The following is an 18406-nucleotide window of genomic DNA, read 5'->3' as shown; positions in this document are numbered from 1 at the left end:
ACTTAATAATTACCACTTGCAGTTTGACTTGCACGGTTTTACAAGAGCCCATCTGTTGTCTTGGAGTACTTAACCTTCTTGTAAAACTTTGATTTGTAGCATTCTGGTCCTTATTGGTCCTCAGGAAGTGAAGGTTGGTAGACAAAGAGTGGAGTGGCATCAGCCAGATTTGACCAGTTTCCTGCCTGAGGGCAGGGAGGGGAAGGGCTGGGTTGGGTTGGGAGTTTCAGGCCAGCCCCGCCTCCTGGCACATTCGAAAGAACTGACCTCGCTGGGAAATGAGGTTGGAGGGTGAGTCCATCTCTGTTATATTACCTCTGTCCATCACAATCACCCTAAAGAGGTAGATAAGATAAAGAATGTATGGCTTAATATGTGTATATATCTATGCTGTGTGCATAGCTATTACAGCAACTAACTACCTACTACCACACTGTTACTAGTACTACCACTACTATAGGCCTTACCTTGTGTAGTCCATGATGGTGTTAAGGCGATGAGCAATAGTCAGGACGGTGCAGTCCTCAAACTGAGTGCGGATGGTGGACTGAATCAGGTTGTCTGTCTCCAGGTCCACAGCTGCTGTGGCTTCATCCAGAACCAGGATCTTTGTCTTCCTCAGCAGAGCTCTGGCCAGGCACAGCAGCTGGCGCTGACCCAGACTGGAAATACACAGAGACACATTTAGCCTGTACTTGCATTTTTAGAGCCCTTGGAGAACAATCACTGATGATAAGAGTTCATTGTGTCCAGGGTGCACTCTACTCCATCTACTTGATTTTAAAGGCCCCATGGTCTGAAAAATGCAATTTTTGTTGTTTTTGTGTGATAGTGAAGGTCTTGGGGCCACATAAATACTGTCCCATGCATTAAACCTGTGATAAATGGAGAAGTGCACACAGCCTGTTTTTTGAAACTTTCCCTGTAAAACGAGCGGATTACACTTCCATTAATTGATGATGTCATGAGGACAGTGACTCCGCCCACAGCCCGCCCAAGTGCAGTCTCAAAAGACATCAAGCGCTATGACGAAACTGGCTCACGTGAGGACCGACCCAGGAAAGGAAGACCAAGAGTCACCTCTGCTTCTGAGGACAAGTTCATCCGAGTCACCAGCCTCAGAAATCGCAAGTTAACAGCACCTCAGATTAGAGCCCAGATAGGCCAATCAGGCCTTTATGGTCAAATAGTTGCTAAGAAACCACTACTAAGGAAAAGCAACAAGCAGAAGAGATTTGTTTGGGCCAAGAAACACAAGGAATGGACATTAGACCAGTGGAAATCTGTGCTTTGGTCTGATGAGTCCAAATTTGAGATCTTTGGTTCCACTCATCGTGTCTTTGTGCGACGCAGAAAAAGTGAACGGATGGTCTCTACATGCATGGTTCCCACTGTGAAGCATGGAGGAGGAGGTGCGATGGTCTGGGGGTGTTTTGCTGGTGACACTGTTGGGGATTTATTCAAAATTGAAGGCACACTGAACCAGCATGGCTACCACAGCATCCTGTAGCACCATGTCATCCTATCCAGTTTGCGTTTAGTTGGACCATCATTTATTTTTCAACAGGACAATGAGCCCAAACACACCTCCAGGCTGTGTAAGGGCTATTTGACCAAGAAGGAGAGTGATGGAGTGCTGCGGCAGATGACCTGGCCTCCACAGTCACCGGACCTGAACCCAATCCAGATGGTTTGGGGTGAGATGGACCACAGAGTGAAGGCCTAAAATGACCCAGTTTCTAATAAGGAACATAATCAGCTCCCAACCCTAGAGACAGGCCATTAACAACATGTCACCACACACAAGCAGCACAGACGATTAACAGGACAAACAGCCGCAGAGAACAGCCAGGTGAGGGGATACCCTGGTGTATACCCCAAACAACTTGTAAAATCCAAATGTTACACTAACTGACTGTTTTGTGTAGATTTTTTATGACAACAGAAAAAAATAAGATAACACACTAACTTCTCTGCCTGAGCAGTGGAATGCTCACCTCTCAATACACCATTTTCCTTTCCCTATTTCCTTTATTTTTCTTTTCTCAATTTCCATTGGCCATTGACAGGATCAGCACACATTTGTGTAGTTGATGAGTATAGAAAACTCAGTTACATCCAGATTCTGCTTGTAAAAGTCAAAGATATCTGGCCATCAGGATAAGAAGAGGATTGATTAGTCCCTGTACCCCTCCAACATTTTTCTATCTACTCTAGGTGCCTTCAAAAATCAGCACACAGGCACACGCCAACACTGATTCAGCTCCGCTGATGTACCTGAGGTTCTCTCCTTCTTCACAACATCTGTGGTTGAGCTTGTCTGGCAGGCCGGACACAAAGCTCTTGAGGTGGGCCAGTTCCAGAGCCCTCCAAACCTCCTCATCAGAGTAGCTGTCGAAGGGATCCAAGTTCATCCTCAGAGAGCCTGAAAACACCACTGGGTCCTGGGGAGGGATCACTTAGATGTTTACAGTCTGTCTGACAGTATGGTGTATCTTTAGGCATCACAAGATGAAATCAAGTCTTTTTGCCAACTGTGACCAGTTGCACCAGCAAGTTATAACATAAGCTGAATGAATATAACACAACACAACTAACATCTGGAATGATTGGATCAGTATTCTAACCCTAACATTAAACCTTTGTTTTACAGATTCAAACCACTATCACCAGGATATAGCATAACATTTTCCACAGTTATCTGGCTGGTTTGTGGAATACCCTCCGGGTGTCGCTGTTAGGGTACACATTAGAGTAATATAAGTATAGTATCAGTTTGTTCAATTATCTAGCTTCAATGTAGCCACAATAGCAGCTATTTTGTGTCTCTACTAGCTTCTCCTGTCGAATGGTGTAATTTGACAAATGACTTTCCTTTCGATCAAGATCAGGCTAGTCTTACTTTACAATTCAATTCAATTCAATTCAATTTTATTTTATTTAAAAGGGACAGTGTACAGTTCAAACATAAATGTTGCCATTTGATGCACTGTACCAGATTATAGCTTCAAGCTAATTTGCGTCTGCAGTCCCTTGGCAGCTCACATTAAAAATACAACACAATAACAAAACAGATAAAGCAGTATACAAGGATAATCAGAACAACAACATAGCTACACACGCCAAGGTTGTTACAAAGAACTTAGTATGGACGTTACACATTAACAGCTGGTGCAACTCTACCCTGGATAGTGGTTATAGAATTTATCTTTAACAAGGGGTTTCTTGGCCATTAAAAATACTGAACATGGGCTGACTAACAAACAAAGTGGCTAGTAGACATACTCTGATTCTACAAATGTTTAATTATTCACAAGACCTGGTATTCACAGGGCTTGTTTAGATATCCCTTTAAATTCTCTCTGTACTGACCTGTGGTATGATGGTGATTCTGGAGCGGAGTTCATGCAGGCCCAACTTAGCGATGTCTACTCCATCAATGAGGATGCGGCCTTCAGCTGCTTCAATGATTCGGAAAAGCCCAAGCGTCAGGGACGATTTCCCGGCTCCTGTCCTTCCAACTATGCCCACCTACCAGTTAGCCATTAAGAAGGGCAACACTCAATATCAATAAATGGTCAACTGATCGTTATTTAACATCTATCAGTTATGATACAATGGTTAAGTAACTGATTGATTGGTAATTTCTGACATTACTTATGGAATCGCATTATAAATTTGAGCCTGATGACCACTGAAAATGTCAAAAGGTTATAAGATGAGAGATCCAACTTTTTACAATTTTCAAGAGGAGTCTGGGGGCAGACATCAAGACCTGCAATCTTCCAGGAACACTCACCTCCAGTAACAACACATCATCCTAACCCTAACTTTAACCACATTAAACTGTGGGTGTTCCCAGAGGGGGGCATGGTCGGGGGTGGGCATTCTCAAAGGTCTTTATGTTCACTGCCAGACACTGCTACATTTTTCTGGAACAACACTGGTCCTAGACACGTCATTCAAGGTGTAGCTTGTCGAATGAAAATGTCCATTGAGGCTGTTGACACAAAGACGCTTGTCTGGCTCTCAAGAAGGACTGGGCAAATTTAAGCAAATGAAGTGTGTCAAACAAAAAATGCTTGGCTCACAAAAATCTGGTCAAACTGTCAAACTAGGCTTTGTAGACCAAATCTGAGTCAAGACTGACTGAGCCTTTAATTTGATCATTCCAGTGCTGACCTTTTCTCTCTCCTTGATGCTGATGGAGATGTCTTTTAAAGCCCAGTCCAGACCCTTACGATACTGAAGACCATAGTCCTCGGTTTCTATGGTGCCTGTTGTGGGCCAGGCCGCGGGCAGCAAACTGCCCTCAGCAGTCCAGGGTGCCTACACAACCAAACACAACCAGCTTAGTAGGCCTGTACTCCTCTGATTAAGACAAACAGCTCAGTAACATAATGGTGTCAAAGAGTCCATGTACTAAAAGCTAAAATAAGACACAATTATTCTTGGAGATTTTATGAAATGAATTTTATAAAACTACAACAAATTTCCAGCTGCTGTAGTGTTAAGTACAGACCGTCTAGCTCTACCTAATGTAATGTGGAATCCACATTGTGGATACACTTCTAGCAAAGGTTCAAATCAGGAGTAGCATAAAATGTGGAAAAACAGGATATACCAGGGCAAAACAGACAGGTGTATGAATTTTAGCTTTAGTCTTAGTCATTTCTTGAATTTTTTCTTCTGTGTTTTAGCAATATATTTTACATTAATCTTAATCAAGTTTTTTTAAAATGAGAGAGAGATACATTGCAGAATATTGTACACATGTAGATCTGTTGACGACACCTGACCTCTTTGGGTGTGTTGGCATACTCTTTGACTCTCTCCACCGACACAATGTTGTTTTCCACGTCAGTCCAGGCACGAACAATCCAGCTCAGTATGCCTGTCACCTATGCAGAAACAGTAATGACAGGATTGACATAACTTTCGAAATGGAACCTGGTCAAATTCCAATACGTAATGTAACTATTGTGATTAGTTAAAGTACGGTACCTTTACCTTTGACTGCTTTGTGATTACTCCTCTAACAAATGTTTCAAACCAGACAACGCTAAAAAGTCATAAATATTTAAACCAGGCAGTGCAACCCTCATAACAGTACATTAATATACATGACAAATGCCTCATATATTTTGCTATGTGTTGAGGGAATGATTCACAACCTGGGTGCAAATACTCTGCTTGGATTTTGGTTTTGTGTGTGTACTTGAGTGTGTGTGTGTGTGTATATGTGTTGGGGAGCATACTTTTAAATGAGCAAATTTTTAATCATTTTAACTTGATTCAACACAAAAAACAGCAAATGTGTGAAAAAAATGCATCTACATTATTTTGAAAAGTATCCTAAGCACGTGGTTGTACCTGGAGGGAGTGGGACACTGCAAGCCCCACGATGCCTGGGCTAAGGTAGTCCCGGCCTTTCACCGACAGGATGGCTGCTGCCAGGACCAGGAGGTTCCCCAGGAACTCAAGATTCACCGCCAGCCATCTGAGTTCAGTCAGGACACGCCGACAGAAACACACATCAAAAAAAGGTTCTGTGAAGCTGGTGGTGACCCAAAGCAACAACAGGGCTCTTCTCAAAACTTCACCCATGCGAATAAAAATAATTTTCCACTCAAACTAAAACAAATCAGAACATACAGCAGCTGCAAGCAACAACTAAGACCGATTTAAGATGTTTTCTCCATAATTTAGATATTTATTATAAATTTGATGTGTTTGTTCTTTTTATTATTATCATTGTTGTTGTTGTTGTTATTTTGTATTATCAAATTAACCTATTTTTGGTGTAATCATTGTGATCAGTGTACTATACAGGTGTAATTATTGTAATTATCCAATGAGATGCCTTGAAATGTCATATATAAATGATTTTAGAAATATATTCCCTGTTCTCGCCCCTGGTGAAAACTCTGAGCCCAAAACATCAGGCATGTCTTTGCAAATAGAAGAGAAAATAGAGAGTGAAGGAAAAGACGTGTGTGTGCAGTCCTCTGCCACATGTCTGCACACATTACATTTTCAATTTAGCCTGCCAGCAGCAGCACAAGTTGTTTGAGGCTGAGGTGTGTCTTTTCCTCCCCGGCTGAATGCTGTCCTTTCCAGACATTTTGAAGTAACGATGTCTGCGATGTTTGAAGAGAATGGCCACAGAGTTTTACCGGTGAGTAATGTAAAGTACGCATAGCACATGCTATCAGTTCATGTCTTTTATTACCTGCCACCAGGGGCGCCACCAGGGATTTTGGGCCCCATGAAAAGAAATCTTACTGGGCCCTTGTATAGCCGGCAAGTAGGCAAACCTTTTTATTTCACGCCCCTCCCTGCCACTTCTTGAACAAAGGGACTGAAGACTGACGCTGCAGCTAAGGAAGCCTAGAAGCACCAGAAGAACTGGTGCTTCTCAAAACAACATGTTACAAATAGTGCTGAAATTTATAATGCTGCTACGATCCCAGCTATTCGTGACTTGCCACCAAATGTGCTTGGTTGAGATTTTAAAATTTGTTCATGAGTCATGGCAGATTTTGTAAAATGAGCCATGCAAAAAACATTTGATAAAACTTTGGCAGTTCTAACAATTTGGCATTAACTGGACAGACCACATGAAATATTAATCAAATTAAGCTCATCTTACCAACAGTGGTTGTATTCTGCGACAATGTCAGTAAAAACCCATTTTATGTAGTAAAAAGTTAAAAATTTGACAATCAGCATGCATTTGCTAAGTCATCAAATATTTAGTGTATAATTTACAGTAACACATTTATTAACATATTTATTATCACTTATTATTACTTATTATTTTAACATTTTTAACAACCCTTGACAATGTTTCACATGATGAACGTAAAGATTTTGTGTATAAAATTTGATAAAACTGCTGTGTAAAATGAAAAGTAATAGGACTGATTTTCCCTGTAATGAAAAATGTAGAGTGATGGCCTTTGCATGTGACAACAGGTTGCAGTAAGACAAAGTTTCGTCACATATGGGTGGAGGTGTTATGAAAATATCAGCTCTTTAAGACATCTGGTTCTGGATCTTTTATGAATATTAATTTCTTTATAAGTTTTATATCTGGGGAAAGTTATTTTTTTTCTTGACACCCACATCAGTTGAACATGACCAAATTCTGTGAGTCGACGTGGATATGTCCCTAGACCATTCAACCCAAATTCCATACAAGATATAAACTTTTCTTAGTGGTGGCACCCCTCTAGCTGTGGAACTCAAAGTGCTTTTGTGGATGGTTACAGTGAACATATCCTGCTTGGAGCCTCACAAACTGAAAAAAAAAAAAAAATATATATATATATATATAATAATCATCTTATATTTATTACTGTGACCAAATAACAGGAGTCTTGCATCAGACAAAAAAGTATGTGTGTATTGTGCGTGAACCTGGTGGCTACGAAGCGTGGGAAGTAGGCAGTCTGGTTGTCGTCGATGCGTCTGTTAGCCTGCAGTATGAAGCGATTCTGCTCTCTGAAGGCGCGGATGACGCTGGCCCCCTGCACTGTCTCGTTCAAATGACTGTATATGGGCGAGCGGCTCACCGCCTCCAGGCGACGGAGCTGACACGATGTGGCCACGTAGAAACTCTACAGAGACAAGGAATGAGGAGCTCTGCTTTAAAATAACCGAATAAAAGTTGTTTTACTCTGTATGTTATTTCATATTATTTGCTCAGCAAATGTATTTTAGTTGTGTAATTCCATAGTTTTACTTCCATGCCAACAATCATTTGGTATCTGTAGGTGTCCAAAATAGTAATGCCATAATTTTCACATTTTCTCATGAAACAATTATTTATACAACAGCTGTGTTAGATTCTGCACATCTCTGTTTTTGTGAATGAAGATACAGACAGTGGTACAATCTCATGGCATAATTTTGGCTGTGGAATCTGTAACCATTGGCATTGTATTATTTTTGTAGCCTATAGTATCACCTTTGCAAAGCACTCTGCTTAAAGCCCCCCTCAACTCAAAAATCTGTTTTTCTTCCATTTCTGTCCCTTAAAATGTGTGACCTTGACCATACTGACTTGTGTCTGTTCATTTTTAGGGTCTTTTTAGAGGAGCTTTAATGATCCAGACTACTTCACGCATTTTAATGGAAACTCACTCCTCATCAGCCTGATCCCAACTTCTAGTCTGTTGTGTGCTGTATCAAACAGCAGGTGCCAAACACCCAGGCCTTAAAGTCATGACAGGAGCACAGAATGCCTCCATCTCGGCTAAGAGGTGGTCTGGGTATGTGGAAGCCTAAAAATATTTTCAGACAACAAAATTGCACTGTGCCACCTGATGTGTACCCACACTGCTCTGCACCAACATGAAAATAGAGCCTAACGTGTCTAGCAAAGCCATAATCTCAGAGCTTTTCAGTCAATGTGCAGGAGAAAGCGTAAACAGACTCTACCTGTATGAAAGCATATAGACAGGTAAGCGGTAGCAACACCACCCCTGCAAATGGCGTGGCCATGAGGACGATGATGCAGACCTCCAGCAGTTTAAACAGGTAGCCCAGCATCATCTTTATACCATCAGGGATCATGCAGTCGATGGCATCAATCTCCTTGGAGAAGCGGTTCAGGAGGTTTCCGCTGGGCGTGCACTCAAAGAAGGACATGGTTGAGTGAAGGACATTGTTGATCAGATCCTCATGGAGGTGGCGGGAGGCTATGATACCCCCCAGGGAGATGGCCAGTGTTGTACCAAACATAGCAAAACCTGAGGACCACAACAAGAATAGTTCTAACCTTGATCTTTTTTTTTTTTATATACCATTTTTCTCTGTACAGATTCTGCATCACTCTCAAACTTGGCTTATTTAAAGTCCCCATGAAATGACCTCGCATGACCTCTACTTCTTGTAAAACAGAGTATCTGAAATAGTGGCATCCTCCTGCACTAGTGGTTGTAAAATTTAAAATTTCAACCGGTACAACTTTAACAAATCTCTAAACATCCTCTCTCATCCAGCCATCCCATCAAATAAAATTATGTTTCTCTTCCAAACTGATATCCTGTTGGTTTGCACTTGTGAATGGTCCTTCCTTGCACTTTGTCCCTGTCAAAGATCTTGTTTCAACAGGAAATACTTCAGATCAGGGAAAACATTGTATCTTATTTGTTTGTAAGATTTTGGCCATACTTCTGGGGTTCAGGGTCGCAGAATCATATACACTCAAATACCCATAATGCTTTGTGCTACACACGGCGGTCACCTCCACTCCTCTCTGTCCTGTCTGACCCTCGAACCCTCTGAAGGCCAGCCAGTGATTGGGGATGCGTTCTGCCAGAAAGTGCACAAGACACTGAAAGACTTTCTGATATTGCTGAAAATTCCAATTATTATTACTTTTTACATGGCCCTCGGTGGTTACAGTCTTAAGATCAAGATGATTTAGGAGTCAAATGTTGTTTTGGCGTAAATTGTCACTTTAAAATGTTAGCCGGGGGGAAGACACCCTCAGTGGCAGGAGGCTAACAGTTAGCATTTGAATCATCCAACCGGTATCCATTACTCAGTAATGCTGAAAGGAGATAGCACCACTACTGTCCTACATACCAGGTAGGGGGGAGCTGAAATAATATCACATTTTTTCAAAATGGGTGAACTATCTCTTTAAACATGCCCCTTGAGCCATCCTCAACCCACCTTGAGCAAATCCCAGTGCTCCAAATACCCCCAGTTTTAGGTCAGTGTTCATCTGGGTGCCGTTCACCACAGGCTCGTCAGCCCAGAGGCTCAGCCAGTAGTTGTAGGCCAGGGAGGCAGACTGCTGGAAGGCATAGAGGAGGACTATAGGGATGATGAGAGCCAGGCCAACAGTCTTGAAATATTCCTTGTATATCTCCAACTTAACCTGAGAAAAATTGAGGACATGCTTTCACACATATGTTTCATATCCAGGTCATTCATATGATATCACTGCTGCCTAACTAAAGGGTAAATTGTTGAGTTCGAATGTGGATACTTGGCGGGCCTGTGAGTGGTACCATGGATGCAATCTGTGTGTGCATTAGTTTGTTTATTTATATTTAACATTTCCCAAAATGCACAGTTGTTGTTATGAGTTATGGCATGCATTGTTTAGGTGACACAGAGCCCACAGAGCCCTTAACAAGGCAAATACAGTGTTCACTAATACACACAAGCATGAACCAACTGGAGGATGGTGCATTATACATTCACATGCCAGGTGGTGTCTCCACTGTGGTGTGCCTTAAAACCACAGGCACACCTTCCTATCCAGAGTATTTGATAATGCAGGGTGACCACCACTCCACCTGGCTAATTCTTTGTTTAGGTGCTGGAAGCATCAGAGTCCAAACTGACAGAACAAATTTCCACACACTTTGATCTATGCAACATTCACTATAACACTTCACTGTACCTTATTCCAGTATGTTAACCAATGTATTAACTTATGAAAAAACAAACAAACCACTCAATCCACAAAACAGGTTACAAATTGGAGTGTGGCAGTAGATCCACAGTATGAGAGCCATCTAATTAATGAACGTACTGAAAGTATTTTTATGTGTTTTTCAATAGTCGAAGTAGGCTTTTGCCTCTGAAAGAATATTTGTCAATTTTGTATTGCTATCTCAAATATAATATAAATAAAAACTTTCACACATGCAGAAAAAACACCTTTCTAGACCTTGATGGGCTGAGTCTTGTGTACTGCTCTTGCAAAGGCTGCTGAGCAATATTGCTGTGGTGTCTTTGCAAAGTACCTTCGTCCTCAATCTAACAATATGGCCAGTACCCTGACGTCTTTTTGCTTGAATTGAGGATATATCTATTCCTGCTGGTGCCACTTTTTGTTTTCTGTTCACCATGTTGGTTATCACTCTGCAAGTTAACGAGTTTCTGTGGGAAATTGACATATATTGCTATGAAAATGCATGATGCCCGATTTTACAGTAACCTAAAAATTACAATATTTTATTGAGGAATTAATACTGAAAGGTCAATGAAAATGCAACCATATGATGTGATCAACTTGTATTGCTGAAAATAAATTAAAGAAAAAGATCATGGTAATTTTCCCATGTCAGACCTTTAGAATCAAAGGATTGTTTCCATAATTCTAGTAAGTCTTCACCTATCCCATCTGGCACAGGAGTAGAAACATGCAGCACTCACCCTCCCTGTGTGAGCCTTGTCAGCCTCAGTCAGTTTCCCAACATCCTCAGCTGCTGACTCCTGACTGCAGCCTGAGATGGCTTCCATAGTCTGGACACTGGCACTGCTCATGTCACAACTGGGATATACATAGAAACATGCATAGTCAGTGGTCCAAAAATAAATAAATACATAAACATAAATAAATGTTTTAAAAAAAAATGATGTTGTCCGTGGTGCTGAAGTTGAGGACAGATTTGTAATTGTGACTTGTTCTCTCAGTTGTGTCCTTCCATCTGTTTTGTTTTAGATCTATTAAATTCTCTAAACTGTATACTATAAAAACTATAGTTCTATAGTATCATAAATGTCGCTTTCACGATCAAAGTGACGAGTGGCAAAGTGTAATCATGGACGAGGATCATAGAGACACACTGTGCTGCCTGTAGTATTCCTATAATATTCCTTTAGTAATTATATGATCATTCAGTAGTGGCTGTGCTACTGAAAATACACCTCAGACATACACCTCAGAAAATATTTTAGGGGAGACATGATACCCAGAGCAACCTGCACCAATCATGGGGAATGTTATGGTCACTTCTGACTGGTATGATTGTGCTCATGTTATCTAGAATTAGTCTTTAATTTTGAATAAATTAAATTAAAATTAAAATGATTAAAAAACAGCTCATCTGTTGAATACAGTGTTGTTCATTTTCAAACCTGATCAGTTGTTCCTGTGAAAGGTCAATGGAGAAATCAGTCATACTGAGACGAGATGCAGACTTCCTTGTGCCTGCAAAAAAAAAAAAAAAAAAAAAAAATCAGGCTGCTGAAGCCACAATGCATATATGTACTATAGGACAGCATTATCTCTGTGTCAAATGAGTTGTCATTTTCCATAAATAGGGTTTTTTTAAAAAAAAAAAAAATCAGCTCTACAGTTACTGATGAGATCATATTTTAAGTGCTGGTGTGCTGGTTCGTTTTCCCCTCCACTGGCACATGGGGCCTAAAGTTGTCCATACAACACTTTATTCTAAGGCAGCATCTTGTACCTCTATCTGTTTCTTGAAATCTGTTGGCCATATTGCCATGGAATTTGGTGCACACCATTATGCTTGTCAGAGGATGGATCTTGTCATTTTTGGGTGACATCATGTCAAAATTTGGCTTGTACATAATATCCCTTCAACTACTGGGAGGACTACCATGAAATATGGTAAGCACATTTATCCTACCCAGAAGGTGAACCCTGTCAATTTCTGTCATCCAGCTGCAGACTTGGAGAGGTTCGGGAGGTTTCTCTTTCCTGCTTTAAGGGCTTAGTCAGGGGTGTCATCCTGTTTTGTCTGTTGTAAACTTGTGGCACTGTAAATCCCACAAAGTCTGGAAACAGTGCTTTTAGGCTCTAAATAAACTTGAACTTGAAAGGTCATGACATACCAAGCTTGTGGTGTGCCAGAAATGCCCACATTAACATTATGTATTAACAAATTGCATTAAGGATTCATGATGATTTTACAAGTATTTCAGCACTCAGTGATTGTTGACTTGTAATACAGTAAAACCTTTATATAAATAGATAGAAAGAAGGGAGGGATAATATAATATGTGTTCTGACAATAAAAACATTCTGCTCACCACAGCTTCACAGCCAATCTTTTGGCCACAGCTGCCCCCAAAATCTGTAAAGGTCTTACTCTTATCCCTGTGAGTTGAGCTCTCTTCACGCTTGGTGCCAGCAAAGATGTTAATGAAGTCAGCAAACGTTCCTTTCCTTTTCATCAGTTCCAGGTATGAGCCCATCTCTGTGATCTCACCCTCCACCATCACTAGGATCAGGTCAGCTTGAGGCAGATAGCTCAGCCCGTGAGTCACCAACACACGAGTCTAGACACACACAGGATGCCATTATGTTTATACTGAAGGTGATGATATATTTTGGACTCACAGTCAATAGCTTCACATTTTTCCATTTCTATGCTAAACACCTGAATATTCATTGTTTCTTAAATTTCAGAATGAGGACCATGAAAGAACAATAAAATTCTCCTCTGAAACCTAGGATACTGAAATTCTAGAGTAGCATTACAATACAGTAGAGTCCACCTCATCTGATCAATTATAAGTAAACTCTAGGAACCATGGGCTGTTCCTAACTAAACTGAATTAGCAGCATCCCTGAAAAATGGTTACTAATGTTATGCCACACCATTGTGCAATGGGATCCCACAAGATATTGTGTTGAGACCACTTATTTTTTTACTCTATTCTTTACACTACATGAAAGCCAGTTTGTCATAAAGAGCACCTCTTTCACATGGGAAAAACTGAATATAAATCTGAATTCAAAGATAAAGTGTATCAATGAGGATATCAAAGCCAAAGCATCAATCAACTATCTAAGCTTTAAACTAAGTAGTGATCCTGGGGAGGCCAGGATACATTTAAATATATGTGAAAAGCAAATGCTAGAGTAACCTCTTTGCTCGAGAAGCTGTGTTCCATGACGGAAGTGCTCTTGGGATCTGGCTTATATCACAGTGTCATTTTGATTATCGCAAGTGAAGATCAATTTGCAAACAAGCATTCAAAAAGGACTACTCTTTGAAGTGAGTGAGCTGATTCGATTTGTTAATAGAATGCAACTTAATTGAAAGAAGAAAAATCAAGAAGGAGTGAACAACCTGCAGCTCTATTTGCTCCCAATCACCTCCTATTTCACTTCTGTGTCTAAATTGCTATAGTGTGGGCCAATCATCGCAAATATATACACACATACAGACAATGATACAATACACACGTGTGTTCCCACCTTGTCTTTGAGAAGCCCTTTGGGTCCAATGACCCTGTCAAATATATGCTGTCCCACATGAGCATCAACAGCAGATAGTGGGTCATCCAGCAGGTAGACATCAGCATTCCTATAGACTGCCCTGGCCAGGCTCACCCTTTGCTTTTGCCCACCAGACAAGTTCAAACCCTGTACAAAAATAGCAACCATAACGCTTCGATGCTTATAGCGTAGCATCTTCCTTGGACAATACACAGTAAAATAGTGACAGAGGAAGCCAAAAAGATCAAGAAGAAGCTACAATTCCTCACCTACAAGATATAACACTAATGTATCAACTAATCATCACACAGCAATAGCAGAGATTTACATTTCAGAAACTATATGATATGTTATTTTAATGTGCTCACTAGATTGTCACTGTGCTTTACTTATTCACTTTACTTATTTACTGAAGAAAAGACATTTTAGTGAGGAAATAAATATTTGGTTCCCATTAACCTTTTCTAATCAAATAAAAAGGGATTTACAAAAGATATTTACAATTAAAATTCCTCCTTATAATAACTAATTAAGTCATATTGGGTGTTGGGTGAATTGGGTGAATGTGTAAATGTCCTTTGCCAAGTTTTAAACTTTTACAGCCTACAAGGCCAAAGAAGTGTCTATGTTGATACCTTCTCCCCAATCTCTGTGCTGTCTCCCGCAGGAAGGATTTCCAGGTCTGGCAGGAGGGCACAGGCCTCCACCACACGCATGTACCAGCTCTCCTTCCTCTCCTGGCCAAACACAATGTTGTCTTTCAGGGTGGCATTCTGAATCCAGGCCTGCTGCGGAACATAAGCCACCGAACCCTGCAGGGCAACACAGTCAAACATAAACTAAGATTTCTAACTTCATGATTTTTCCTTGTTGTCTTGTGCTTGATCAGTACCCTAACGGATGGCAAGGCTGGGCAACAAGTGTTTGTGCGTGTGTGTGTGTGTGTCCTATCCACTTGTGTGCTTTCCATCAATTCATTTTCTGATTTGGTGTATGAAAATGTGGCTGAGGAGGACAGCTGTGTGCCAGTCCAGAGTGCCTTTAATTTGCCTGAGCACCAATAAGCCATTACACATCATAATACATGATCATTGCAATCAAAATAATAAACTTGTGACATTCAGTGCAGTTGCTTAATGCCTCCAATTTGTAGCAAGAAGTCTGTAATGAGAGTTCAGAGCAAAAACAATGATTTGGGCAAAATAGTTAGCTTTAGTTACAGCATGGATGATCCTAAGGGTTTTTATCATAAGTGCAGGTAATTTGAGCAGTTTTCTCATGACAATGGACAAAAGACTGTGGAAAGTAAATTTGAATTTATGGGTCTGCACAGATATGTTGCTGTAGTGTCAGCATTTATAGCTGTGCTGGCTGGTCAGCAATTTCTATAGGTGGATTTTTGACTGACTGATTTGATTTTATTGATTTTACCTCGATTGTTATGTGGCCATTCTTCCTCTCTGTTTCTCCCAACATGGCAGACAGTAGAGAAGACTTCCCTGAGCCAACATGGCCAACCACAGCCACCAAGGAACCCTTCTTCACCGTCACATTGATCCTTCGCAAGCATGGTGGCCCGTCCTTGGACCAGGAAAACGTTCCCCCCTCTATCACAACCGCATCCCCATCTAGGACAGAAGTGGTTTATGTTGTTAGGTTGCTCATTGGGGTGCTGATAAAATTGGAATATCGATCTATCTATGTATTGATTGATCGATAGATGGATAAATATACTCTGTCTATCCATAAATAGATAGATAGACATACACAGGGTGCACAATGCCAAATTGCTGAGGGTTGGTTTACGTGAATACAGTGAGTTGGGTTGATGATGTAGACCCATGTAGATTCAGCCATCAAATGACATGCTTATTCCACATTTTTGAACAGTTGAGTCTAAAGGGGCCTCACTTAAATCAAGAGAAAAAAACTCATGATGCAAGGACTTATCTGATGCTGTAAACATCCTGTGAAATTTAAATCTAAACCAAATGTAGCCAAGCCCCAAGAGTCCAAACTGAGTCTGATCAGAGGCTAGAGTATGATTCAAAAGGTAGCACATCTCTAAGCATATTCATTTGAGGAAAGGAAGCTCATTTTTGCTGAATGCCATAGAAGGATGATGTTTCAAAATGTAATATTGTCAATACAGCAGCCATGTTACAGATTAAAATTAACTGTGTGTGTGTGTGCATGTGTGCCTGTGTGTTTTCTCCCTACCAGTGCTGTAAGGGATTCGCTCCACGTTCTCTGGCTTGAGTTCATCCTGGCAGAGGAACTTTCCAAGACGTTTGAGGGACACCATGGCCTGGGCCAAGAAAAGCCAACCACCAAAAAACCCATTACTCATTTGACAATTCCCCACATTGGAGGCATGCCAGCATATTACAAGAGTTTATGAATTTGGACGGAACAATGGTCAGTGGTCAGTTTCCTTATCAGCCATCAGCATAATCATTTTTCCTCACCTGCATGGTGGTGCTCATGGCAAAAGGAAGCTGACTCAGTGGCGTCTTCAATATGTTGATTAGGGCCATCGAGACAAAGACTTTCTGAGCATCCAGAATGTTCTTGTCATCAATCAGCACATAGACACCAAACATGGCAAAAGCAATCTGTAGGGAGCATAACAAAGTACAAGACTATATGAGTCTAACAGACCGGCCTGTATAAGAAACCAAATTTGTCGTATGAAATGTCTGAGCAAATAAGTTAGAGCCATGCCAATTGTTGGTAATGAGGCTAAAGACTAAGTTTATAGCAGTGGGAAGATGTTCACAGGAAAGTCATTTTTTCCTATAAAAGCTAAACAATGCAAATTCTATGCTTCTCATTACTTTACATTGAACATATGATATAGGGAAGCTACTTCATAATTTAACTGTGTACTAAGAGAGTGAGAAGGTCCACCATCCTGGGAGCATGAATGTGCTCATCAAACTTCACAGCAATCCACCCAATAGATTCTGAGATAACAAATTTACACTCTGGCGTGAGGTGGATTATTTGTTTAGGACAATGCACATTAATCAACATATCAGTAAAAAGCATCAATATAAATATGCCGGAGTTAGCACAGTTGCTAAATTTCATCCGTTGTCCTAAGGCAGGACAACATACAGACAATACACCAATACACCATGACAAATAGATAAAACATGTAGAAATCTTACACAAAAAGTATGTCCCGATTCACATTAAAAGTCCATATACAAAATAGAAAAGACAAAAAGGTTACCCATGAGAGCAGGTCTGGCTTGTTATTAACCACTGATTAAGGGTCTTTTTAAGGGTGGTGCAATTGTCACAGTTTCTAATATGAGCTGGCAGTGTGTTCCATGACTGTGTTCCTCTGATGGACACCACCATTTGGCCAAATTTAGTCCTGCGCCGTTGTTCATCACAGTCTCCTCTAGTCAGTGTTCTGGTGTTTACTCTGGAAGATTTTTTCTTTATGAGGTCCTGTAATGGTGGAGGGGCTAGACCATTCAAAACCTTAAAGACGAGACAAGCATCCAAAAAACAACTGGTAGCTATCAAAGTCCAAGATTTTGTACTTATTAATAATTTTACAATAATGGTAATATATAGTTTTTTTGTCTTGAGTTTTAAGTGTTCTCTTGAAGAGAGATTTGATTGGTTTTAAAGTGCTCTCAGATGTATGATTCTAAAGGAGAGGTCAAGAGGTCATCATAACGGATAAGGTTCATTCCCAATATGTTGTGTACAAGTGAAATGTTTGGCCTGAGAGTGTGCAATGTTGACATTTTGGCTTGAGGGTGGTGTTAAAGGAAAGGATATGAGGTCACCAAAATGAACATAGTGCTCATTAAATTTCATGGAAATGTGGCCAACAGATTCTGAGAGATTGTGTACAAGCCACATTTTGCCTGATGGGGGCACTACAGGGAAATTTCATAAAGTTTGTTCATAGTGTAGCATGAAAATGTTCACCAAATTACATGAAAATCCTTCCTGTAGATTTCAAGATTGGAGTCAAGTGGTGAAAGGATGGAAAGGCTGCCTGACCACCTCCCAGCAGGGCAAAAACAATAACACCAGTAATCAATCTAACAAAGCATTTTCACATTTATATCAGCATGCCAACACTTCTCACCAGGAAGGAGGAAGAGTTGAAAGATGCCAGGGATATGGAGTAGAGGATCTGGGATTTCTTCAGTGCATTCAGCTCTCTCCCTCTCAGGTCCTCTACCCGATTCAGGAAGGCCACCTCCCAGGCATAGAACTTGAGGATCTTGATACCATTCAGAATCTCATTCATAAGCTTGATCCGACCATCCATTAACTTCAATTGGACCTCCTGGGTATTTTTAGGAATAGAAGATAGAGTTAGATATAAGAATCAGGGGATTCTGAGGAAAATATGGGACCAGGCACATG

The 18406-nt window shown here is 40.7% G+C and overlaps 1 protein-coding gene across 1 annotated transcript in view; it reads right to left on the bottom strand.

Annotated features, from left to right (window-relative positions):
* Positions 1-226: 226 nt before the first annotated feature.
* LOC115363932 (multidrug resistance-associated protein 1-like) overlaps positions 227-18406 on the bottom strand; it is a 36110-nt gene continuing 17930 nt past the window's right edge. Inside the window, exons 12-30 of the mRNA XM_030058283.1 lie at positions 18123-18326; positions 16474-16620; positions 16226-16313; positions 15437-15633; positions 14641-14817; positions 13985-14152; positions 12870-13059; positions 11890-11962; positions 11185-11302; positions 9688-9895; positions 8446-8756; positions 7423-7622; positions 5374-5500; positions 4800-4901; positions 4183-4329; positions 3373-3531; positions 2278-2444; positions 468-662; positions 227-335 (exon numbers count right to left, since the gene is read on the bottom strand). Coding sequence (XP_029914143.1) covers positions 227-335; positions 468-662; positions 2278-2444; positions 3373-3531; positions 4183-4329; positions 4800-4901; positions 5374-5500; positions 7423-7622; positions 8446-8756; positions 9688-9895; positions 11185-11302; positions 11890-11962; positions 12870-13059; positions 13985-14152; positions 14641-14817; positions 15437-15633; positions 16226-16313; positions 16474-16620; positions 18123-18326 — 3087 coding nt within the window. The remainder of the gene's footprint in view (positions 336-467; positions 663-2277; positions 2445-3372; positions 3532-4182; positions 4330-4799; positions 4902-5373; positions 5501-7422; positions 7623-8445; positions 8757-9687; positions 9896-11184; positions 11303-11889; positions 11963-12869; positions 13060-13984; positions 14153-14640; positions 14818-15436; positions 15634-16225; positions 16314-16473; positions 16621-18122; positions 18327-18406) is intronic.

The sequence above is a fragment of the Myripristis murdjan genome, chromosome 8 (genome assembly GCF_902150065.1).
Source record: "Myripristis murdjan chromosome 8, fMyrMur1.1, whole genome shotgun sequence".
In the NCBI taxonomy this organism is placed as follows: domain Eukaryota; kingdom Metazoa; phylum Chordata; class Actinopteri; order Holocentriformes; family Holocentridae; genus Myripristis; species Myripristis murdjan.
This window is presented reverse-complemented; position numbering and strand designations above follow the sequence as displayed.